This window comes from Leucoraja erinacea, chromosome 4 (assembly GCF_028641065.1).
Source record: "Leucoraja erinacea ecotype New England chromosome 4, Leri_hhj_1, whole genome shotgun sequence".
Classification (NCBI taxonomy): domain Eukaryota; kingdom Metazoa; phylum Chordata; class Chondrichthyes; order Rajiformes; family Rajidae; genus Leucoraja; species Leucoraja erinaceus.
The window spans coordinates 89,901,962-89,929,479 of NC_073380.1; the positions used below are offsets into that span (position 1 = coordinate 89,901,962).

The window sequence follows — 27,518 nt, forward strand, 5'->3', positions numbered from 1 at the left end:
AGAAGGAATGGGTGACATTTCGGGTCGAGTCTCTTCAGACTGATTCAACTCTTTAAGTTTTCACTTGTGATCGGGGCCTAATATGTCAACCTTCTCCGCAGTCAATAGACAATAGGTGCAGGAGTAGGCCATTCGGCCCTTCGAGCCAGCACCACCATTCAATGTGATCATGGTTGATCATCCCCAACCAGTACCCCGTTCCTGGCTTCTCCCCATATCTCCTGACTCCGCTATCTTTAAGAGCCCTATCTAGCTCTCTCTTGAAAGTTTCCAGAGAACCGGCCTCCACCGTCCTCTGAGGCAGAGAATTCCACACTCACAACTATTTGCATGAAAAAGTGTTTCCTCATCTATACTATTATTAAAACTCTCATCTTGACCATGTCCGGTCTGCGTTGTAATTAAATTTGCGCAAAAACAATCCCCCATAGCGCTATGATTTTTCATCACCTTACTCACCATTCTCCTCTGCTGCGAGTCAAATAAGTTTTGTTCTGATCGGTGAAATAGAACAAAAGTTATGAAGGTTTAAAAATCATTAAAAGTGCCCCTTCCGGAACCCGCTGTCAATAACGTGGCGAGGAGAATAAACAGCTGAAGGGGCGCAGGGTGTTGCGCAGCCCATGCAGAGTGCACAGCCCGCAGGGAGCGCGTGGCCTGCGGACTGCTTCTGCGGCGACCAGCACGACCAGCTAAGTTGAACGGGAAGCCTCTGAGTGAAGCTGGAGTGGGCTGCTGGAACCTGCTGCGTGAGGAAAGGAAAAGCTGAAGGCGGCGGCTGTGACCACCCCCTCCCCTCAATGCCCCCACCCCCCACCACGTCCCCTGTGACCCCTTACCTCACAACCCCCCTTCCCACCCCCCCTCACTCACCCCCCTTCCCCCTCACCACACCACCCCCCTTCCCCCCCTCACCCCCCCTTCCCCCTCCCCCACCCCCCCCCCCCCCCCCCCCCCCTCACCCCCCCCCCCCCCCACCCCCCCCCTCCCCACTCACACCCCCCACCACCCACCCCCTCCCCCTCACCCACCCCCCTTCCCCCCCTCACCCACAACCCACCCCCCTTCACCCATCACTCACCCCCCCCCTCACCCCCACTCACCCACCCTCACCCCCCCTTCCCCCTCTCACAACACCCCCTCCTTTCCCCCCTCACTCACCCCCCTCCCCCCCTCACTCACCCCCTTCCCCCTCACCCCCCCCCCTCCTTCCCCTCACTCACCCCCCTTCCCCCTCACCCACCCCCCTTCCCCCTCACCACCCCCCTTCACCCACCCACCCCCCTTCACCCTCACCCCCCCCCTTCACCCTCACGTCACCCCCCTTCCCCCTCACCACCCCCCCTTCACCTATCACCCACCCCCTTCACCCTCACTCACCCCCCTTCACCCTCACTCACCCCCCTTCCCCCTCACTCACCCCCCTTCACCTATCACCCACCCCCCCTTCACCCTCACCCACCCTCCTTCACCCTCACTCACCCCCCTTCCCCCACTCACCCACCCCCTCCCCCTCACCCACCCCCCACCCACCCCCCCCTTCACCCACAACTCACCCCCTCCCCCCTCACTCACCCCCCCTCACCCCTCACTCACCCCCTTCCCCCTCACTCACCCCCCTTCCCCCTCACTCACCCCCCTTCCCCCTCACTCACCCCACTCCCCCCCACCCCCCCTTCAATCGCACCCCTCCTTCCCCCCTCATCCACACCCCTCCTTCCCCCTCACTCACCCCCCCTTCCCCCCCTCACTCAAGTTGAAGTTGCTTTTATTAACCATCCACTCAAATGTGCACGTGTTCATTTGGGAATTGAGCTATTTTTATAAGGAATTTGAGGTATTATGCATAATCAGACATCATGCCAAGGGATCATTAAACTCAAAGATAGGATTCTAATGCAGAGCAACAGGAAATCGAAGCTGCAGGAAACAAATTGCTGAGCAGCGATACCTAATGATGCAAAGAAGCACTATAATAAACACCTGTTGATTGAAAGACAATCGTTAAATTGTTGATGTAATGGGAACTTCCCATGATACTAGAACTGGTTAAAGAAACTGTTTAGTTTTTTTTAGTTTACAGCACAGAAACAGGCCCTTCGGCCTACTGGGTCCACGCCGTCCAGCGATCCCCGCATATTAACGCTGTTATTAACACTATCCTACACACACTAGGGACAATTTTTACATTTACCAATAAACCTACATACCTGTACATCTTTGTTAACAAGGATGTTAATTGAAACGGGTTTCTGATTAGTTGGGAGGTAGTTTCATGTGGCAAGAGTGTTTAATTGTCATATGTACCAAACATGGAACATTGAAAATTCTTGCCTGTGTGGACTGAACCATCACTCTTCGTATAAGTAAAATAATTATTTGAATTAACACATTAATATGCATATGTGGGGATATTTACTGTAGAAACATTAATTTGAAATACGTGACTGTGTTGATGCAAGATTTATAGATTGAGTTATGTTGGTGTGGTTAAAGCAGATTTGTTAAATTACTAAACTAAATATGTTTACTTCTGCTTAGCTCTACTTTACCTGCCCTTGACTGGCAGCTGCCATCCCATGCAGGGCCATACGAGCTGGAGATTGAAGTACAGCCTAAGTCACATCACAGAGCCCACTACGAGACAGAGGGCAGTCGTGGAGCAGTAAAAGCATCTGGTGGCGGCCATCCAATTGTGCAGGTTCATACTCTACTTTACTGCAAACTGGTTTATTTCAACTCGCTCAATGTTTACTTGGTCTAGAAGGTGTATGTGCTGCAGTGAGAGTTCTGCTTTAAGCCTTGGTACAGTTGCAGTTAAGAATCAACTGCAACTGTACCAAGATAGGATCTAGGATCCATGTACCCATGGTATGGAGAGAAGGCAGGTACGGGATACTGAGTTGGATGATCAGCCATGATCATATTGAATGGCGGTGCAGGCTCGAAGGGCCGAATGGCCTACTCCTGCACCTAATTTCTATGTTTCTATGTTACCCCATGATGTTGGTGGTTTGACGGGAACAACCAACCATAAGTTCCTGTGAGATCACGGAGCTTTCACAGGAACGAAGACTTTAAAGAAAGAAGTTAGGGGAGATGGGAAATTGGTGTTGAGGGGAAAGAAGACATAAGTAAAATAATCAATGATCTGAAGTTAAGTCTTGAATGTTTACTCTTGCTGTAACACATTGGTATGGAGTGTCTTAGTCAGAACACGTCTGACATACTACATTTTTTTTAACCATGTTGGAATTGGAGAATCAATACTATTTATCTACCAGATAATTACTTCTGGGTTTATCTTTAAGTTAGGGGATTGAGATTGAATAAAGTTTATTGTTTCCTTGAGTTTGGGGGACTGAGAAATGATTTAATTGAGGTGTTTAAAAGGATAAATGGATTCACTAGGCTAAACCCAGAAGGACTATTTCCCCTGGGAGGGAATGCCAGGCACTGGGGGGGTTTATTTTGCAACTACTGTCAATCATTGTTGTCTACCAGGCCTGTCCTGTGAAGGTTGTCATAGGCTGCATTTTGAATTGAGTTGCTCACAATGCCAATACAAAGAACATTGAACTATGATTTGAAACGTACATAGACTAGACCATACCAACTTTTCTTGATGATGTGAGGGATACATGTTGTCTAAGTAACTCTACTGTTGTGAGCTCAAAGGCGAAATTGAGTTGTCTGTGATTGTGAATGTTGGCCATAGCCTCTTAATGTATTTCTTGTTGTAGCTTGCCTAACATACAGACCTGTGTAACTCTGGACTCTCATTGAGTTAATCATATATCATCCTGTAGACACAAGCCAATCTTTAACGCCAAAAATGCACATATTGTTTATTGTTCAACTTGAAACTTTTTTTGGAATTACTTTTGCAGAAGGGAACACATTGTTCCTGCCCAGTGATGTATGTACTAATTTTTAAAGCAAAATGGATTTAACAGTTGTAATATGTCTTTGGAACAACATTCTGGATTTTTTTTTTAGCTAACAGTGTTCACTTTAATTTTGTATAATATAATTTTGTATTTCCTGTGCATGAAGATTACGGATAATCAAAGTTATATTCCAAAATAAAAATTCAGTCATTTTAGTTTGTGTTTATGTTCAAAAGTAAATTAGAATTCTTAACAAATTTCTTGGGAAGTGAGTTTGAATATTGTTATTATGTTGACCTCGAAACGATCATGTCCCATCACAGGAAGGATGTGGAAGGTTTGCAGCGGGGGCAGAAGAATTTAGTTTAGCATGGAAACAGGTCCTGCAGCCCACCAAGTCACGCCAACCATACCTGTTGACACTAGTTTTATGTTACCCCACTTTTGCATCTGCACCTTACACACCAGGGGGAATTTACAGAGACCAATTGACCGGTAAAGCCGCACATCTTTGGAATGTGGGAGTAAAGCGGAGCGCCTGGAGGAAGGTGTTCGCAACTCCACACAGACAGCAACCAAGGTTGGGATCGAGCCTGGGGTCTCTGGCATTGTGAGGCAGCAGCTCTACCAACTTTGTCTACTCTGCCACCCTGAATGCAGCCTGGATTAGAGGGAATTATCTATACGGAGAGGTTGGACAAGCTTGGATTCTTTTCTCTGGAGTGTCAGAGATTGAGGGGAGATTTGATAGAAGTATACAGCGGGATATAGATCCACTACAGAAATGGATGGCAGATAGAATTTAATTCCAAGCCGGTGAGATGTTGCAATTTGAGAGGTTGAAGTAAGGGGAAACGTATGTGGTTGTCGGCAAGATCCTTAACGTCATTGATGTGCAGAGGGATCTTGACACACAGATAGGTTCTGACAGTGGCAACACAAGTAGATAGGGTGGTAATTAAGATGTATGGTTGGGGCATTGAGTATAAGAATCTAAAAGACTTAGGTTAGACTGCATTTGGAGTATTGCCTTCAATTCTGCTCCATTATAGGAAGGATGTGGATGCTTTGGAGTGGGCACAGAAGAGTCTTACCAAAATGCCCCCTGGACTAAGGGTATTAGTTACATGGAGAGATTGGACAAAGTTGGATTGTTTTCTCTAGAACGTTGGAAGTTGAGGGGATACCTAATGGAAGTATATAAAGTTATGAGAGACATATTGTAGGTAGGGTAGACAATCAGTACAATTTTCCCAACTTTGAAAGTCAACAACAAAGAGAGCATAGATGAAAGTGAGAGGGTTGTTTTTTTACACGGGGAGTGGTGGGTGCCTGGAGTAGTGTAGCAAGGGATGGTGTGGAGGCAAATATGATAGTGACGTTTAAGCAGCTTTTAGATAGGCACATGGATATGCTTCAAATGGAGGGATAAAGATCATGTGTAGGCAGATGAGATTAGTTTATCTTGGCATTATGTTGGGCACAGACATTGTGGGCTAAAAAACCTGTTCGTACATTGTACTTTTCTAGGTTCTATGTAAAATGATGAGAGACAGAGATAGGGTAGGCAATCAGAATTTGTTATCTGGGTTGGAAATGTCAAAGACTAGAGGGCATAGCTTTAAGGTCAGAGAGGGAAGGTTTAAAGGAGACATGTGGGGCAAGTTTTTTACAAAGAGAATGATGGGTACGCTTTGTGGGGGTGGTGGTAGAAGCCAATAGGACAGTGGCATTTAGGAGGTTTTTAGATACGCTCATGGATATGCAGAGAATGGAGAGATATAGATCAGCCAATGTAGATTATTTCAACTTGTCATCATGATTGCCAGAGGTATGGGCCGATGGACATGTTTCTGTGCTGTACTATTTTACGTTCTATGTTCATTATATTGGATCACGTTGTATAATAATTGTCCATTGAACAATTTTACATGCAGAACTGCTTACCTTCATGATACTTCACCAGGCATGCACGGAGGTTGAGAAGTACACCTACACTGCTGAGGAAGGCAAGAGATATAGCCACAGTGTTGTAGCCACAAGTTGTATAAGCACATTTGTAAACCAGAACGCTGTGTTAGAGGAAATAAGTGGGTGTATTCCATTTGTTGTGAAGGTAAAGAAATATTTTCCCACCAAATTGCAAGTATTCTATATTAATTAGGTTAAATCATTTTTTTGTACCCAGAAATGAAACTCGGCTCTGGGCTTGCATTGCATTTCATTATTGTTCAGACTTCCAGTTAAAAGGCACCAGTAAATAAGGTGGGAATTTAGACAGGACAAAAGTCATGAAACCAACTGCCTGAGGCTTAAAGTATTTCAGCTGGATATCTTAATCTTAGGGTGAGGCAGCATCTATGGAGCGAAGGAAATAGGCAACGTTTCGGGCCGAAATCCTTCTTCAGACCCGAAACGTTGCCTATTTCCTTCGCTCCATAGATGCTGCCTCACCCGCTGAGTTTCTCCAGCATTATTGTCTACCTTCGATTTTCCAGCATCTGCAGTTCCTTCTTAAATATCTTGTGTTGTGGATTGAAAATAGCACAAAGTGTTGGAGTAACTCTGGGTCAGGCAGCATCTCCGGAGAACATAGATAGGTGATAGAAACATAGAAACATAGAAATTAGGTGCAGGAGTAGGCCATTCGGCCCTTCGAGCCTGCACCGCCATTCAATATGATCAGGGCTGATCATTCAACTCAGTATCCCGTACCTGCCTTCTCTCCATACCCCCCTGATCCCCTTAGCCACATCTAACTCCCTCTTAAATATAGCCAATGAACTGGCCTCAACTACCCTCTGTGGCAGAGAGTTCCAGAGATTCACCACTCTCTGTGTGAAAAAAGTTCTTCTCATCTCGGTTTTAAAGGATTTCCTCCTTATCCTTAAACTGTGACCCAGTGTCCTGGACTTCCCCAACATCGGGAACAATCTTCCTGCATCTAGCCTGTCCAACCCCTTAAGAATTTTGTAAGTTTCTATAAGATCCCCTCTCAATCTCCTAAATTCTAGCGAGTATAAACCAAGTCTATCCAGTCTTTCTTCATAAGACAGTCCTGACATCCCAGGAATCAGTCTGGTGAACCGTCTCTGCACTCCCTCTATGGCAATAATGTCCTTCCTTATGTAAATCCTGATGTACTGGGTCAGGACCTTTCTTCAGTCTGGAGTCCTCCCATCGCTTTGTGTTTTTTGCTCAAGATTCCAGCATCTGTAGTTCCTCTTCTCTACTTGTCTTGTGGATTAGTCACCATTATAGAAACCATCTGATTTCCATTTCCATTCACGCTTTGTGTCTCAAGGTATTATTTGAAATCTCATGTTGCATTCCTCAGTTATCCCTCCTGCCCTACATTGCATGAGACAGTGAATGGCAAGCAACAGTTTATCTGGATAAGCTTCTATGTTTGATTCCTGATAAAGTTTACTGTGGGATAGCAAAGTTGTGGTGATCCCCATAACTTCCAGTGGAGAGTCTGTGGCAGCCTGAGGGCACCACACAGCCTACCCCTTTCCACAGAGGGAATGTTTGAGGGCATGGAGATAAATATAGTTTACATGTTCAAAAAGAAAATTCGACCTGGGCTTAGGGATTTTTATTTTTTGTTTACATTTTTTATGGTTAGAGGGCATAGTTTTAAGGTCAATATTTTCTAGAGCTGTATAGTGGGTGGAACCTATTCTGTGTACCCTCTCCCACTCACACATTATCCTATTGCATCATGGAAGGATCTGCCAGCACACAGGGAGGACCTTGCTACAAGGAATCCAAGTGTTCCCCAGCCCCTACTCTTCCCTTATGCTCCGGTCCCACTTAGGAAACCTGAACGGAAACCTCTGGAGACTTTGTGCCCCACCCAAGGTTTCCGTGCGGTTCCCGGAGGTTGCAGGTGGTTGCCGGAGGTTGCAGGTAGTGGAAGCAGGTAGGGAGACTGACAAAAACCTCTGGGGACCTCCGGGAACCGCACGGAAACCTTGTGTGGGGCGCAAAGTCTCCAGAGGTTTCTGTTCAGGTTTTCTAAGCGGGACCGGGGCATATAGGGTAATACACCAGGTAAGTTTTATATTTTGCAGCGAGTAGCAATGAAGGCAAATGATACAATGGCTTTTATTGCAAGGCGGTTGCCATTTTGAAATAGCAGTGTATTATTAGAGTTGCTGGTCTGGATGAAACTACACCAGGAATACTGTGCATAGTTTTGGTTTGCTTGTTTAAGAAAGGATTTCCTAGCATTAGAGACCGTTCAAAAGAGAATCACTCGGCTAACTCCTGAGATAAGGTTGTTGTCCAAACACAAGTGGCTAAAGTAGTTGGATCTGTACTCTATGGAGTACAGAAGATTGAGGGGTGACCTTATTGAAATAGATAACATCTGTTGGTTGCACAATGGGGTAAATGTTGAGAAGCTTGTCAGTGGGAGAATCTCAAATGAAGGGTCATGGATGTCAGATAATGGATGGTCATTCCAAACTTTTCACAAATTGTGGTAAATTTCTGGAATTATCTATCCCAGGGTTTGTGGAGGCTATATCCCTGAAGTAGATAAATCTTAAAAAAATCAGGAATTTGAAAGCTATGACATAGAAGGGAAGTTGAAGCCTGGGACTGATCAGAAATGATCAATTAAACGATGGGGCAGGCTTGATGGGCCAGATGGCTTACTCCTGCTCCTATCTTGTGTCTTTATGTGGTCTGATGGTTGGCAGCCATTGTCCATGTCCCTCAGATGCCTGCCCTCAGATTTTAGTCCGTTCTCTTTTTGTCACATTCTCTTCTTTCATGAAAGATGTAATTCATGAACATAAACAACCAAGTGACCCATATTTGCGTGTTGGTTGCTCAGTCCCACGTCTGAGTCCAGAGGTCTGTGAGTTCACATTCCACTTGGGAGATATGCTGAAGAGTCCAGGAGACACTCCAATGCAGTACTGAGGGAGTACAGCACTGACAGGGATGCTGTCTTTTGGATGATGTGTGGCCTTGTCTTCCTCTTGACCATGACATTCTTTCAAAAAACAGCAGGCAAGTTGGCTTGTTGAATATTTGCCACTTGACCCAAAGTAGATTATTTCACCATGAACATAATGCTAATTGCAAGAATTTCCATATGTGTTAATATAGTGTATATTTAACAGTTCATCTAGAAGTTTAGATCATCACCATGATCCAGTCAAATTTCATCGTCCAAGGTGCACACAAAAACTGGCTCCAGTTGAGGCATTGTATTGGGAGCCAGTTGATTCCACACTTTGGCACCACCTTGCCCCCTTCATCATTACTCTTCTCCAGCTTGTTTAATCCACTGCTACATCAGATCATGTAACTGGACACATATTCCACAGCCATTCATAACAAAATGTGGTGGTCTAAGCCCCTATTATTAAAAGAATAAATGGACATTCTTTGTGGACATAAATGGACAAATGGAAAAAGCCCAGAATTTCTCCCTCTCCACAATTTTTTTTTCAGTGCCACACACAGTTCGTTGAGTTTTGCATATGCAATGTTGCCAGACAGTCTTGTAGTCAAGTAAAGTCGGGTGGATTCATAAATCCTATTAATCTTTTACATATGTGGCTTTGTTTGTAATTACTTTAATATTGTAACGCCTCAAAACATTGAAGGGTTGCAAGGAAACAGCCCATGTATCGGCCGATAGGATTAATTTAGATTGTCATCATGGTTGGTGCAGACATGGGGCTGAAGGATCTGTTCCTGTACTGTACTGATATATTTTCTTTATTGTAAGACTCCTCTCGCTGTTGTAAATTCCAGCAGGTACAAGCCTAATCTCTTCAGCCTTCATATACAAGGTATTGCAGGTAATAGTTTAGTAAGCTCCAATTACATGCTCCAATTACATTCAACCTTCCAAACTAATGACATCAATACTGTGCACAGTAAACTAATATGATTTTACCAATGTAATGTACAAGTAAACTGTTATGTGTATTCAATGTCATGTAATCTCTCCGCAGTTTCAGTCTGCAAAGTCACACGTGCTGAATGGCGTTTTCCTTTGTAAAATGTGCAACGATTTTATGATTTAAAAATGGAAGAAAGTTATGAATCGTAAGCATATTTAACTCCAAAGGCTGCTCATAAAATTCCATGGACTGCTGGGGTCTACAAAACTGCTTGGTTAATTTAAATGTGGAATTTTAATTTCATCAGACATCTGAACAGACCTCTGATATGCTAAGAATGTATTCCTGGTCCTCCAATCTACCTCTTTGCCATACTTGCACTTTAAAAAAAATCTGCATCTTCACTGGTACACTATCCTGCACTCATTTGCACTACCTGTAGTGCTAATCTGTGGTCAGATCGTACTGATTGAGCACAGATGATTTATTGTATCTTGGTGAATAAGACTAATAAATCAATACCAATAGATTATTATACAAAGTTTCAGTCAGTTAAAAATGTATTTTCATGTTTTAACAATTCACCATGCTTTTTTATTGGCGCTGGATGAGGCCAAAAGAAGATTTGACGGAAGCCTTGACAATCATAAAGGGTTTACACAAAGTAACATTAAAAAAAAAAGGTTTTCAATGGCAATAGACAATGATTTAAAGGGACTGATAAAATAGAATAGAAACAAATGCCGGTTTTTATTCTGCGGGGCTTGCAGAGTCATACCAGTGTCAATAAACAATTACTTTCTCTTCACTTTGTATCTTTTACAGAGTAATAAATCAGTTCCAGGTGCTTGGAAGATATAGTCTCAATTAACGATGCTACTTTGAAATAAGTAATTTTAAATGTGTGAAAAATATATATTTGCATTGGTAAGCTGAGTTACAATTAGCGGCATTGTTAGGCACCAGAATTGTCAAGTGTTTGCTTTCTCTAATAAGGGAAAATAATAGTTATGAAGAAACACATAAAATCAAGAGTTGAGTGTATAATTGCCATATATACTGGTGACAGAGCAATTAAATTCTTGCTTGCTGCAGCTGAACAAGCCATTTACGTAACACACAAATAAATGTACAATGATCGATAGTACAATTATTGGTAATTGGTGATATTTGATAACCAGAACATAATAATGCAAAACGGAAATCCGTGGTGCAACCAAAAATAACTGCATAGATTACCCGAATTGCTAAGGTAGTGGTTAGAGTCATGCTGTGTTTAAGAGCTTGATGGTTGCTGGGAAGAAGCTGTTCCTGAACTAGGAGGCCGTTGTTTTCAGGCTCCTGTACCCACTTCGTGATGGTAGTATTGAAATGAGAACATTGTTTACTTCTGGTTTGGGTATTAAATAAAACCTTAAGGAGACACAGTGAAAGTATGTGAATTCCAGTAATTTGTAAGTCTAATTTCCATTGATTGTAGAGTTAATACAAATACTGATTAGCCTGTTCAGTCTTTGCTGACATAGATTCTCCAGGAAAGTAAAGGCTAACAGAGGTCTTTACCATTATGAAAGGTTTTGATTGGGTTGATGTGTGGAAGATTCATAACCTAGGTGCCAAAAATATACGATTGTCTTCATGAATCTAGTTGCTAAAGTAGCTTGAGTACGGAATTGATTACCACAATTAGAATCGGTGCATTTAAGGTAAATTTAATATACAGGGTCCAAGTCCATAACTCTGTGAAAGTGACAACACAAGTCGATAGAATGGTAAAGAAGGCACAAGTATGCTTGACTTCAATGGTTGGGGAATTGAGTATACGAGCCAGGAAGTCATGATGCAGCGTTATGGGCCTGTTTATGATGCATTTGGAGCATTGTGTGCAGTTCTGGTCACCACATTACAGGAAGGATGTCGAGGCTTTGGAAAGGATGCAGAGAAAGTTTCCCCAGAATGATGCTTGGATTGTAGAATATTAGTTTCAGGGAGAGGTTGGACAGGCTTTGATTATTTACTCAGGAATGCTGGAGATTGTGAGGACACTTGATAGATGTATGTAAAATAATAGGACTTATAGATAGGTTAAACGCTCAGAACCTATTTCCCAGGATGGAAATATCAAATACAAGAGGGCATAGCTTAAGGAGAGAGGGGCAAAGTTAAAAGGAGAAGAGATGGGCAAGATTTCTTCCACAGAGGGTCGCCAATGCCTGGAACACGCTGCGGGGGAGGGGGATGGGTGGAGGCAGATATGATCATGGCTTTTTTGAGTATTTTGGATGAACACATGCATATGCAGGGAATGTAAAGATATGGATTATGTGCAGGCAGGTAAGGGTTGGTCTTGTTCAGCACTGACATTAGGGTATCACAGAATAGAAGGAATAAAGATGTTCGCTGATAGTTTGAAATGAATTAAGTGTGAAACATGCACAGCAGCTTAGATCTATTGAGCTGATTGGCCTGTTTCTGTTCTACTATAAAGTTTGTTGTGCAATACACTTTGTGATAGCAGCAAAGCCTTAATTGCGGTAAAGATTCTGAATAAGTAATCTCATTTCAAAATACAATGGCAGTGAATCTGAATTGTCGACACAATGACCCCCTTTTAATAGAAACATCGAAACATAGAAAATAGGTGCAGGAAGAGGCCATTCGGCCCTTCGAGACAGCACCGCCATTCATTGTAATCATGGCTGATCGTCCCCAATCAATAACGCGTGCCTGCCTTCTCCCCATATCCCTTGATTCCACTAGCCCCTAGAGCTCTATCTAACTCTCTCTTAAATCCATCCAGTGATTTGGCCTCCACTGCCCTCTGTGGCAGGGGAATTCCACAAATTCGCAACTCTCTGGGTGAATTTTTTTTTTCTCACCTCAGTTTTAAATGGCCTCCCCTTTATTCTAAGACTGTGGCCCCTGGTTCTGGACTCACCCAACATTGGGAACATTTTTTGTGCATCTAGCTTGTCCAGTCCTTTTATAATTTTTATGTTTCTATAAGATCCCCCTCATCCTTCTAAACTCCAGTGAATACTAGCCTAGTCTTTTTAATCTTTCCTCAAATGACAGTCCCGCCATCCCAGGGATCAATCTCGTGAACCTACGCTGCACTGCCTCCATCACAAGGATGTCCTTCCTCAAATTAGGAGACCAAAACTGTACGCAATACTCTAGATGTGGTCTCACCAGAGCCCTATGCAACTGCAGAATACAACTGGGATCTTGCATTAAACAATTTGGAATTGATTTAAGTGAAGTATTTACATGATTTAGTGCCCTGGCAGGGAGGTTCTGTTTGATTAGTGCGCAATGGAGCAAAATGTGCTGCCCTGGCAGTATTAGTCAATGCCCAAGCACAGGAACAAGAACTTATATTCATATAGTGCCAATAACTCAGTAGAGGTTTGCAATATGTAATACAGAAGTGTTATTAAACAAAATTTGACACTGAACCATGCAAGAAGATATTGTGATAGGTGTTCAGATGCTTTAACAAAGAAAATCTTACACATTTCACAATTTCTTGATATTCCGGCCACTTTATAACCAATGGAATACTTTTAGTTTGGAACCGTAGTTGGAAAGCAAGATTTGTAAAAAAAATGGTTTGATAATAAGTCCACAATCTGTTTTTAGGAATGTTATTATTGATGAATAATAATGTGAAGGGTACCAGAATGAACATCTTGGCTCTTCTTTGAAATAGTGGGTATCTATTATGAGCGCAAGGTCATAAGGCCATAAGTGATAGGAGCAGAATTAGACCATTCGGCTCATCAAGTCTACTCTGCAATTCAATCATTGCTGGTCTATCTATCCCTCCCAACCCAAGCCTCCTGCCTTCTCCCCATAACCCCTGACAGCTGCACATGGGAAAGCCGATGAAACATATCACCTCCAACATAGCAACATTCTCCATTTCTGGTGATGATTAACTTAACAAATTATTTGTCATATCCGTTTAAAAATGCGTCCTCTGTACCATGATGGGGAGTGCCATGGACAGGATGCAATTGTTTCATTTGCATCCAGGGCATTAGAGTTGCATGTGTGACTGAAAGATTGGCAGCTGCAGAAAAGTTGCAATAACCATATAACCATATAGCAATTACAGCACGGAAACAGGCCATCTCGACCCTTCTAGTCCGTGCTGAACACGTATTCTCCCCTAGTCCCATATACCTGCGTTCAGACCATAACCCTCCATTCCTTTCCCGTCCATATAACTATCCAATTTATTTTTAAATGATAAAAACGAACCTGCCTCCACCACCTTCACTGGAAGGTCATTCCACACAGCCACCACTCTCTGAGTAAAGAAGTTCCCCCTCATGTTACCCCTAAACTTCTGTCCCTTAATTCTCAAGTCATGTCCCCTTGTTTGAATCTTCCCTACTCTCAGTGGGAAAAGCTTATCCACGTCAACTCTGTCTATCCCTTTCATCATTTTAAAGACCTCTATCAAGTCCCCCCTTAACCTTCTGCGCTCCAAAGAATAAAGCCCTAACTTGTTCAACCTTTCTCTGTAACTTAGTTGTTGAAACCCAGGCAACATTCTAGTAAATCTCCTCTGTACTCTCTCTATTTTGTTGACATCCTTCCTATAATTAGGCGACCAAAATTGTACACCATACTCCAAAATTGGCCTCACCAATGCCTTGTACAATTTTAACATTACATCCCAACTTCTATACTCAATGCTCTGATTTATAAAGGAAAGGAGGCCCGAGATTAGAGAGGTAGACATTTTGAAAGGGTGATTGTAAGTGAATTGGTGGGAGAAACTTTTCCAGCAAAATATGCAGATGAAATAGGTGTGGGAGAGAGAAGGGGTATGCATGTGAAAAAAGAAATGAGGAAGCAATCAAGTTTGTCCCTACTCGTAATGATTAATGGAAACAATGAGATAGCAAGATCAAGGGGATGGTAGTTTACACTGGAGTACATGGGATATACAGCACAGAAACAGGCCACTCAGCCCATCTAGTATTCACTCTCCATTCGAGTCTCTTCCGAACATTCCCTATTAAAGTCTATTTGCCCTCTCCTGCACATGTAGCCAGCCTCCCATTACACCAACTACTCGTGTGGAAGTGAGCTCCACAATTACGTCACTCTCTGAATAAGGAGATTTCTTCTGTCTTCATTGGCAGTGATCAAAGGGTGGAGATTGCTTTTAGAGGGTAAGATTAGAGGGGGCACTCAGAGGAAATAGAGCACGGAGAGTGAGACAGAGGTTAACATCAAGAAGATCAGAAGCTACACAGTACAGAGGCTAAAGGAGGAAAGTACTGAGGATACCCTGTTAAGAATAGTTTTACACCATTCAGCAGGCAAAGGTTGTATCAGAAAAGGTCAGATTTCTTCTTATGTTTGAGCATGATCAAGGTTTGTGCATGTTTTCACCTATATCCACAATAGTCATTGTCAGACAAATCTGTTATAAGAAGATTAACGTTAGGTGTTATTACCAAGCTAATGCCAATGCTACAAAGGTATGGCAAGCCTGAAATATATCAGATGGTATTTATAGAAAGGCACAATAGCTCCTCCCCATGTGTATAAAGTACAATAATCTCTCCACTGCAGGCAGGATATTCTTTGCGAATGAATATGTTGCACACAGCAGTAAAATCTCAACAGTATCTTGCAGTTTATGGTTAGCCAGTGTTTGGATTAAGTTGTACACTTTATTTTTGGGCACACTCATTTCTATTAATACATATTTCATATCTTGAAATTCAATAATGGGACATTGATTAGGGCTGAGATCTTCAATCTGTCAGCACTTTCCCATAATAGCTTCAATACAAACTGAGGGAAACCATGAAACTTTTGAACATACTCTATGACACTGTAAAAACATAAACAATGCAGCAGAAATCCCAGTTTCCATGTATAATTATTCAGTGGTCACACTGTTTCTTGTTGCTGAAACCTCTTCCAATCCTACAACCCTCAGAAACCTCTGCACTATTCCAATCCTAGCCTTGATATCTCAAATGTCCCCAGAACCGGTAGCAGACCTTTTTGCTGCCTAGGTCCTATTCTCAGGAGTTACTTTATTATAACCCCCTTTATCTCTACTTTGTTTGCCTTACAAATATTAATCCGTTTGACCAGGTTTATAGTCAGCTATCCTAACATTGTGATATTACTCCTCGTGGTACATAGATGTACATTGTTGCTTTATCCAAAATAATAGTGAAAGCAGCACTTAGAAATATGGACCTCATTTTTATTGTTGTATAAGCAAAAACTAGTTACTCAGAATATTGGGTCAAAAAAAGTTGCTTAGGGGACTACCCCATGTTCAGCCACTCTCAATAAGGTAGATCATTTATGAGCCTGCTGTAAGTACAAGGTTATCAACCATTATCAAGGTTACTCCCATGATATTGTGCCTTATTTTGCCGCTGATAAAGATTCCATATCATCTATTTTGGCCATATTCTGGGATAGATCATCTAATTTATACAAGGTAGACAAAAAAGCTGGAGAAACTCAGCGGGTGAGGCAGCATCTATGGAGCAAAGGAATAGGCGACGTTTCGGGTCGAGACCCTTCCTCAGACTTCTAATTTCTTCTGAAGAAGGATATCTGAAATATCACCTGTTCTTTTTCTCCAGAGATGCTGCCTGATCCGTTGAGTTATGGTACTCAAGGATTTTATATCTATCTTTGGTATAAATCAGCATCTGCAGTTCCTTCCTACTTAGATGATACTAAGATAGGTGGTGTTGTGGATAATGAAGTAGATTTCCAAAGTCTACAGAGAGATTTAGGCCATTTGGAAGAATGGGCTGAAAGATGGCAGATGGAGTTTAATGCTGATAAGTGTGAGGTGCAACATCTTGGCAGGACAAATCAAAATATGACGTACATGGTAAATGGTAGCGAATTGAGGAATGCGGTTGAACAGAGGGATCTAGGAATCACTGTGCATAGTTCCCTGAAGGTGGAATCTCATGTAGATAGGGTGGTAAAGAAAGCTTTTGGTATGCTAGCCTTTATAAATCAGAGCTTTGAGTATAGAAGCTGGGATGGAATGTTAAAATTGTACAAGGCATTGGTGAGACCAATTCTGGAGTATGGTGTACAATTTTGGTCGCCCAATTATAGGAAGGGTGTCAACAAAATAGAGAGAGTACAGAGGAGATTTACTAGAATGTTGCCTGGGTTTCAACAACTAAGTTACAGAGAAAGGTTGAATAAGTTAGGTCTTTATTCTCTGGAGCGCAGAAGGTTAAGGGGGGACTTGATACAGGTCTTTAAAATGATGAGAGGGATAGACAGAGTTGACGTGGACAAGCTTTTCCCTTTGAGAATAGGGAAGATTCAAACAAGAGGACATGACTTGAGAATTAAGGGACAGAAGTTTAGGGGTAACATGAGGGGGAACTTCTTTACTCAGAGAGTGGTAGCGGTGTGGAATGAGCTTCCAGTGAAGGTGGTGGAGGCAGGTTCGATTTTAACCACATAACAAGCATATAACAATTACAGCACGGAAACAGGCCATCTCGGCCCTACAAGTCCGTGCCGAACATCTTTTTTCCCTTAGTCCCACCTGCCTGCACTCATACCATAACCCTCCATTCCCTTCTCATCCATATGCCTATACAAGTTACTTTTAAATGATACCAACGAACCTGCCTCCACTACTTCCACTGGAAGCTCATTCCACACCGCTACCACTCTCTGAGTAAAGAAGTTCCCCCTCATGTTACCCCTAAACTTCTGTCCCTTAATTCTGAAGTCATGTCCTCTTGTTTGAATCTTCCCTATTCTCAAAGGGAAAAGCTGATCCACATCAACTCTGTCTATTCCTCTTATCATTTTAAAGACCTCCATCAAGTCTCCCCTTAACCTTCTGCGCTCCAGAGAATAAAGACCTAACTTATTCAACCTATCTCTGTAACTTAGTTGTTGAAACCCAGGCAACATTCTAGTAAATCTCCTCTGTACTCTCTCTATTTTGTTGAAATCCTTCCTATAATTGGGCGACCAAAATTGTACACCATACTCCAGATTTGGTCTCACCAATGCCTTGTACAATTTTAACATGCCATCCCAGCTTCTATACTCAATGCTCTGATTTATAAAGGCTAGCATACCAAAAGCTTTCTTTACCACCCTATCTATATGAGATTCCACCTTCAAGGAACTATGCACGGTTATACCCAGATCCCTCTGTTCAACTGTATTCTTCAATTCACTCCCATTTACCATGTACGTCCTATTTTGATTTGTCCTGCCAAGGTGTAGCACCTCACATTTATCAGCATTAAACTCCATCTGCCATCTTTCAGCCCATTCTTTCAAATGACCTAAATCACTCGGTAGACTTTGGAAATCCTCTTAATTATCCACAACACCACCTATCTTGGTATCATCTGCATACTTACTAATCCAATTTACCACACCTTCATCCAGATCATTGATCTACATGACAAACAACAAAGGACCCAACACCGATCCCTGAGGCACCCCACTAGTCACCTGCCTCCAACCCGACAAACAACCATCCACCATTACCCTATCTGGACTACACTTCTTCCCACCCTGCTTCCTGTAAGGACTCCATCCCCTACTCCCAATTCCTCCGTCTACGCCGCATCTGCTCCACGGATGAGGCGTTCCACACCAGGACATCTGAAATGTCCTCATTATTCAGGGAACGGGGGTTCCCCTCCTCCACCATAAATGAGGCTCGCACCAGGGTCTCTTCCATACCCCGCAACACTGCTCTCTCTCCCCATCCCCGCACTCGCAACAAGGGCCGAGTCCCCCTAGTCCTCACCTTTCACCCCACCAGCCGTCACATACAAAAAGTAATCCTCTGTCAGTTTCGCCACCTCCAACGTGACCCCACCACTCGCCACATCTTCCCATCTCCCCCCATATCTGCCTTCCGCAAAGACCGCTCCCTCCATAACTCCCTTGTCAATTCTTCCCTTCTCTCTCGGTCCACCCCCTCCCCGGGCACTTTCCCTTGCAACCGCAAGAGATGCAACACTTGTCCCTTTACCTCCCCCCCCGACTCCGTTCAAGGACCCAAGCAATCGTTCCAGGTGCGACAGAGGTTTACCTGCATCTCTTCCAACCTCATCTATTGCGTCCGCTGCTCTAGATGTCAGCAGATCTATATCGGTGAGACCAAGCGGAGGTTGGGCGATCGTTTCGCCGAACACCTCCGCTCGGTCCGCAATAACCAAGCTGACCTCCCGGTGGCTCAGCATTTCAACTCCTCCTCCCACTCCGTCTCCGACCTCTCTGTCCTGGGTCTCCTCCATGGCCACAGCGAGCAGCACCGGAAATTGGAGGAACAGCACCTCATATTCCGTTTGGGGAGTCTGCACCCCCGGGGCATGAACATCGAATTCTCCCAATTTTGTTAGTCCTTGCTGTCTCCTCCCCTTCCTCAGCCCCCCTGCTGTCTCCTCCCATCCCCCAGCCTTCGGGCTCCTCCTCCTTTTCCCTTTCTTGTCCCCACCCACCCCCGCCCCCGATCAGTCTGAAGAAGGGTTTTGGCCCGAAACGTTGCCTATTTCCTTCGCTCCATAGATGCTGCTGCACCCGCTGAGTTTCTCCAGCTTTTTTGTGTAACCATCCACCATTACCCTCTGGCTTCTCCCATTCAGAGCCACTGTTGAATCCATCGTGCTACTCCTGCATTTATACCCAACAGTTGAACCTTCTTAACCAACCTTCCATTTTATCATTTAAAAATAAATTGGATAGGTATATGGATGGGAAAGGAATGGAGGGTTATGGTCTGAGTGCAGGTAGATGGGACTAGGGGAAAATAATTGTTCGGCACGGACTTGTAGGGCCGAGATGGCCTGTTTCCGTGCTTTAATTGTTATATGGTTATATGGTTTATATGGCTACTCAATAAAAATGAAATTGTAAGGTTAGATGTAGTTTTAATGATATAAATCATACATGTATGTAAAGAATGAATTATGATTTAATGTTGATATCATTACTTGAAATTCTGTTGTATTTCAGACTGGTAATAAGGTCACAAACAAAACATTTGTTACTGTAAAAAATAAATTACGTATCAGTAGGTTTTAATTTAATCTAGGTTGGTAGAGATGTTTGACAATTTAATCATAAAATTATGCTAGTTTTCAGAAATCTTTCAATCCTTGAAATAACCCACTGAGACTTGTGAAATCTGAGAGGCAGTTTCAACGTAATCAACATCTGTTATTATAATGAGGTTCTACATTTCAACTTTTCTTTGGAGTGTGTGGTATTTTAAACTCATCTACTTCTCATGACTGGTTGCAATCTTCAAGCAAGTTGCTTCAACCTTAGCGTTTCCTGATTTTCCTGATCAAACCAAACATCTTATGCAGCAATCATTGTCTGGACCTTTGCTAATCTCTTGCAAGCATTCCTGACGTATGCGTCGTAAGTTCTTAAGTCAATGGTATTATATTCAACTCCCCTGTGACAACTTCATCTGCCTCATTTCCTTCCACACTTGCTATTGCTTTGTGTTAAAAGGAACAGTGCATAAGCAAGCACATTCATGTTACTTGCATTTTCTAAATAGCCCAAACGAAAATAAATTAACCAGTCAAATGCAGTTTTGCATTGTAGATCAGCTTGTTTCTGTTTTAATTTGAGTATTTAACAACCATTTGGATTCTGGATAGGAGGGCATAACATTATATGGTCACTTTTTATATGGAAAGAAGCATTGGGTGGTGGATTAAAGTTAAGGTAGATAGTGATAACTTGATAGATGAATGTGTCATGTGAACAAAAATACTGGATATTGACCTGGTTTGGCCTTGTGTCAATGAGTGGAAGATCAAACAAAATAGAATTTGGTTATTGTAAAGGAAAAGAAAACAACTATACACCCAGAACAAGCAGTGGGAGTGGGGGAGAAATAAAGGGGTGAAATGTATCTGGAGAAAGAATTGGATTTAGGACAGTACCACCATTAATTAGCAGGGCAACATCTGATTTATATGTGAAAAAGTAATTTCACAAACAGCAAACAACCCATGCTAAGTTCCATTTTGATATTCCAAAGAAGGTTAGTGACGACAATCCCACAGAATTGACAACATTTAGTAATTTACTACGTGAGTTATCGCCAGGGGAAAAAACAATATTGACAGTTCTGAGGTGGAAATGCAAGCCTGAGGCGTTTCAAAGGTATTACACTTAAGAATAGGAATTAGCATGTATGATGCAGTGGTGAACACAGCTGGTTTGTCCAAAATCATGGTGTACAAATTCATCCTTCCTAAACAAGAAATTTGGTAGTTGATTCCGTAATTTAGTTCAGTTGAAGTGATTTAAAAAGTGGAGACATTGCACAGCCACCATTACATTAGTGCAGGTGATGGATGGATTTGTTTTCTTATAAGTAAAATGTAAACTTGCATTTATAAAACATTTATAAAGATTAATACAATGTTACAAGGTACTTTATGTGTACATAATCAAACACAGCACACTTACTCCAATCCACATGTAAAGATGTAAGCATGGGTGATTAATAGGTGAGCCAAATAAGTTAGTTTTAAGGAACACTAGACCAAGTGCAGACCCGTTGGGTCTGTTTCCTCAACGGCGTTTGTGGGGGGGGGGGGGGGGGGGGGGGGAGCTGCAGCATCACACTCACATTAACCACCCCCCAAACACACAGGTGGGGGGAGGGGGGGTGAGAAGACGGGAGGGAGGGGAGAGGAGGAGGAGGAAACGGGACAGATTTGGGAGGGAAAGGAGAGCGGGGTAGGGGATGAGAAAGGAGGATGGGGAGAGAGATGTGGGGGGGAGGGGGGGGGGGGGGAGGGGGAGTGGGGAGGGAGAGGGGGAAGAGGGAGGGGGAGGGGAAGGGTGGAAGGGGAAGGGGGGAGAGAAGGGGGAGGGGTAGGGGGAGGGGAGTGGTGGAAGAGGGACAGAGCGGTAGGGGGAAGGGGGCGGGGGAGAGGGAAGGGGGGGGGATAGAGAGTGACGGGGGTGGGGGAGAGAGGGATTGGTGGGAGAGGGAGAGGGGTGAGGAGAGGGAAACATAGAAACATAAGATTCTATAAGATCCCTCATCAATCTTCTAAATTCTAGCGAGTACAAACTGAGTCCTGACATCCCAGGAATCAGTGTGGTGAACCTTCTCTGTACTCCCTCAATGGCAACAATGTCTTTGAGCATTGGGCATTGTGACATCACACGATGGAACGTTCACCAGGGGTGGGGCTGGTGTAAAGGCGTATGTAAATGAATCCATTCCGATTGGACATCTGTGAGCATTGGGCATTGTGACATCACACGATGGAACGAATCAAAAGGCAGAAAGGCAGCCGGACGGACGGCAGGCGGAGATTCCAGGCTTATTTTACTGAAGACAATGTTGAGATGAGGAAAATTGTGGAATTCACAAGGTCAGAATTGAAGGAAAACAGATCTTGGAAGATTGTTTGTTTAAAGGGTCTGTCCCACTTTCACAACTTAATTCAAAACCTCTGCCGAGTTTAAAGGACCTAAAAAAAATCAAGATTGTGGTAATCTATGAACTCCTACGACCTTCTACGACTATGTTCACGAACTCCTACAAAATTCTTACGAGTATGTCTACGAATTCCCACGACTACTGTATTTCGATGCCTTCCTTACGAGTAAAAAGTTGCAATTTCTTTCATCCCGACCATTTTTTTACTCGTGGACATTTTTTATCGGGCTGGAAAATACGTCCCGACATACCTGATGCCACGAGTACCTACGGGTAGCATAACGAGCCGCTACGATATATCTACGAACTCCTACGTCCTCCTACAAACTCGTTACGAACATTCTGTGTGTTTGAATCAAGGGGAAAACTCAGGAGAATTCGTGAATTACCTCGTGAAAGTGGGACAGGCCCTTAAGAAGGAACTGCAGATGCTGGAAAATCGAAGGTAAACAAAAATACTGGAGAAACTCAGCGAGTGAGGCAGCATCTATGGAGCGAAGGAAATAGGCAATGTTTCGGGTCCGAAGAGGGGTCGCGACCCAAAACCTTGCCTATTTCAGATCAGATTCAGATTCAATTTTAATTGTCATTGTCAGTGTACAGTACAGAGACAACGAAATGCATTTCCTTCGCTCCATAGATGCTGCCTCACCCGCTGAGTTTCTCCAGCATTTTCGTCTACCTTGGAAGTTTGTAGGTGATTTCAAGGATAGCAGCTCCTAGCCATATTGGCATGTATGGAATTCCAAGACTGCTTACTCTCTGAAGATAGACACAAAAAGCTGGAGTAACTCAGCGGGACAGGCAGCATCTCTGGAGAGAAGGAATGGGTGATGTTTCTGGTTGAGACCCTTCTTCAGAGCCTTAGTCTGCGCTCAGTTTATTTACATGATGAGATGGATTTGCAGGCAAGTGCAGGTTGGAAAGTTAAGATGTCACACGACGTGGCTTCATCATCTCTATGTTGCTTGCCATGAGGAAAATTGCTTCAGTATTTGGTTGGTAGTGAAATGGGTTCAAATTTAAATGCAGTTCATAATCTTGCAGGTCTTAGAATTGAATTGAAGAGGAATGTTTTATCTTCAAGTTGCTCACTGTTCTCCATTGAGAGCTTATCTATAAAATTGTACCACATCACCATGTGGTATTATAGTTACTGCCTAATGGCTACCATTTGGAATGCTATTTAAGGGAACTTTGTTCAAAAAAGCATGCTGGGCATTAACGTCCTTACCCACTTTGATTCTCACAAATATTTCAGCAGATGTTTTGTGGTTTGTGTACTCCAGAGCCTATGAAGTAATCTAATGGGTGTTTTCTGTTTTTTTGTGCTTCGATAATTTTGCAGTGTTATAACTGTGAGGTACTGACATTTTCGGTGTTCGTAATGTTTACCACTGAAAGGAGTTACTGTGCAATGTGATCTTTACATCCAGGTGCAAAAGGGAACAAAGTTGTATAAATATTAGAGAGATACATCTTTATATGGTCAAAGATTTTTTTTTTAACCATTCCCTTATCATCCATGGATCAAAATCCTGACTCTCTACCCAGCAACACAACTGGAGTGTCTTCACGATATAATGTGTAACTGCGTTAAAAGCCTATACAGATAGAGTGTGACACCAGTAAATTCAACCCAGTCACGATGATGCAGTGGTAGAGTTGCTGCCTTGCAGCAAAATGCAACGCCAGAGACCCGGGTTCGATCCCGACTATATGGCATTTGTACGTGATTTGCATGTGTTTTCTCCAAGATCTTTGGTTTCCTCCCACACTTCAAGGATGTACAGGTTTGTAGGTTAATTGACTTGATAAAATGTAAAAATTATCCAGTATAAAAAATTGGCCAGTGCTGAGTGATGCTCTCCCTAGAGCTTTTCAGCGTGCTCCATCCAGATCCACATCCACATTCAGACCCTAGCTGGGAGTGCAAAATGTACAAAATAGTAACAGTTCTGCTTTCAACTCCTCTTCTGATGTCTTGTTACTATGTCCCATATTTAGTGTGGCCAATTGGGGATGAATTTCACCTCTCATAGTGTGGTAATTCCCCTCCCTCAGCATTGCACAAGAATGTCAGCCTGAACTTTTCTGCTTAAACTTCAGGATTTAATTGGAGGGCACATGTACATTAGCCAGTGGTTCAGTCATTTGTGTCTTTTCTTCATGTTTGAACAGAGACCATGTCTGAAATACTAAATGATTACCCTGCATCTGTTAGATTGTCAACAGAATTCTCTTCCTCATATCTGCCGTACAACATTCCTCTTGGAGTTGTCTTCATTCAGTCTCTGTTGAGAGAGCATTTGCATCATGGGAAGGGGCAGCTGATCACAGAGCAGTGGAGGCAGTAGAAGTATTGGATTGGATAAGAATCGATAATGTGGAGCCACATAAATTCTTGGCAATCCTCAAATAGACGCCCAGTCTGGATGGAATGCCTCCTGGGCTCCTGAGGGAAATTGCAGAGACTCCGGTTACAAGCTTAAATCTTCCTTGATTATGTGATGGGGATCGAGGATTGCAAATATTACATTGCATTTAAAGCAAAGGCAAGAAGGAATAATTGTGGTAAGTCAGTCTAATGTTGAGATGTTGGGTTGGATTTTCTGACATTGTCCACCAGCATCCTATTCCGGAGCAGTGTTCCAACAAGCAATCCCAACCAATCCTGGAAGATTCTTCTGAATTTCTCCTGCATCTCATTTCTGTGGATCCTATGACATGCCGGCCTCATCTGCCCATGCCGAGATCATGAGACTGATCCTCTGGTGCCACTAGTATCAAAGCCACACAAACACCCTCGACTTCATCGCCGACAACACCTGAAATCTAATGCAGAGTCAGCTTTTCCCTCGCGTAGCAGGGGAATGGAAAGTGGAATGAAATATTGGGGATAGGCACAACATGAAGCTGCTGATAATTGTGGAAAATTAGCTGTGTGTAAATCAGCAACATTTGGTGAATGCAACTCAAGACGCACTGTACAATAAATACTGAGCACAAGGTGACAGACCTTGTATAACTGGCTGCATGTCATGCAATACCAGAACAATGCAGTTTCCGGTAGGCGGTGCGACTCTGGTCAGCAGCGGCCTCTGCAGCCTGTCCGCGTTTTTATTATTTTTTGTCTGTGTTTTTATGTAGTTTTTGTTATTTTATGTTGGGGTGTGTGTGTGGGGGGATGGGGGTGGGGCCACCACCCGGCGACCTTTTCTCGTCGGGTCTCAGCTGTCCTTGGGGCCGCAACGAGGAGCGGCCTCCAACAGGAAGAAGCCGGGGACTCAGGTGCTGACTCACCTCACCGTCGCGGAGCTGGCCGAGACCGGAGCGGGTGGAGCGGCGGAGGAGCGTTGCCGCTGCCGCTGCTGCTGCTGCTGCTGAGTCGGAGGCTGCTGCTGCGGGTCTGTGGACGGCGGCACCGGGAGCCGCGGCTCCCTGGAGGGAGACCGCTTTTCGGGGCTCCTGCAACGGCGACTTCTCCCGCCCGAGTTGCGGGGTCGAAGAGCTCCTGGAGCGGGGCTTAGCACCACTGCCCCGCGCGGCGTGGAATGCGGGACTTTGCGAGTGCACACCGGGGGCTCCAACATCAAGACCCGGTGTGCGACCTCGCACCACCCGGCGTGGCTTTAATGGCCGCGGGACAATCGCCATCGCCAGCCGGGGGCTTTGACTTTGACTCTGACATCGGGGGGGAGAGAGTGCAGTGGAGAGATAAGTTTATTTGGCCTTCCATCACAGCTATGTGATGGATGTTTATGTAAAATGTAATTATGTTGTGTCTGGGGTCTATTTGTGTGTAATGTATGGCTGCAGAAACGGCATTTCATTTGGACCTCCAGGGGTCCAAATGACAATTAAATATACTCTTGACTCTCTCTTGACTCTTGAACTACCTGTAGTGGTATAAGAACAGAGGATGTTGGAAGCACACAGCAGGTCAGGCAACATCTGTGGACATAGAAACAATGAATGTTTCAGGTCAAAGACCATTTGTGTGAACTATTCTAACACCAGTGCTGACGAGGTTGCTGACCAGAAAGTTAACTCAATTTCTCTTGCCACAGATTCTGCCTGACCAGCCTAGCATTTTCTATTTCTCTTTCAGATTTCCAGCATCTGCAATTTTTGTATTCATCAGCTCTGCTGGTAAACAATGTGAGCCAAATACTTGACTACTCTTTATACATTAACCCATTGCAAAATGAAATTTGGTTCCAATTTTGTCTTAAAAGAATATAGTTGAGATTCAACAGGCATTTTATTAAAGCCAAACGATGAAACAACCCATTTTCAGAAAAACGATATGTTTATAAAAATATAAGAATATTTTAGCCCATGCTTCAGTCCTTGGACATTTTTAATGCTTATGCTTTCAGAATATCTGAATCCATTTACATTCCAAAATTAGTTCCAGCTCTAGGAAGGGAATATTATAACTATTTAGAATTTAGACTTCCACTGTGCTGTAATTTAGTCTGGAAAATTCAAATGAATGATTTTTTTTAAATTAAAGATTAAACTCAAGTAGTATAAGTTAAGTTTTCAATAATGTTCACCAGAAAGAATAAATAAAAATTCTCATGAAATTGAACATGGCAAAGTCATTTGCGGAAGAATGGTGTAAAATGAATCCTGCTAAACCTGGATGCTGCAAACAATGATTTAGTACAAGAGGGCATTTCCTAAGAAGAATCATTTGTAGATCCCTTCAACCCTTATGGTGGGTTGTTTGTTTCAGTGCATTCCGCATTATTTTATAAAGAGTTGTTGTTGCTAAAGCAATCTTACACATTCACTGAGAACTTGTTCAAATTATGTTAACTTTTTCAGTTTAAAATAAAACATTTTTAAAGGGAAATTGTCATTTCAGAAGTCTTGGCAAAACATCACAAAACTTTATTAACTTTTTCTCTCAAAGGTTTTCACTGTCACACACCACCCCGACCCTGACCCTGTTGCACATTTTGAGATTAAATAAAGATTTGTATATTATGGTGCAACGATACAGATTTGTACTTGTAGAGCATCATACACTCCATGCACTTTATATCGTATTAACAGAAATCAGAAATAATGAATTATTAGGCTGGCATTGTTTACCAATACAATTAGTTCTGCTTTGTTGCATGACTTTGAGGCATAGGAGTAATATTTCACATCCTCCTAAGTTTTACTTTTTTCATGCTTCCTGTGCGGAATTGACATATATCTGCCCAAGAAAAGATAAATCAAGCCCAAGACAGGCTGAACTAGTCACCCCATCTGTTT

General features: G+C 43.1%; 1 protein-coding gene across 1 annotated transcript in view; it reads left to right on the forward strand.

The window, feature by feature from the left end:
* Nucleotides 1–27,518, forward strand: part of nfatc1 (nuclear factor of activated T cells 1) — a 252,670-nt gene that overhangs the window by 21,047 nt on the left and 204,105 nt on the right. The window contains 1 exon segment of the mRNA XM_055634764.1: nucleotides 2,542–2,701. Coding sequence (XP_055490739.1) covers nucleotides 2,542–2,701 — 160 coding nt within the window.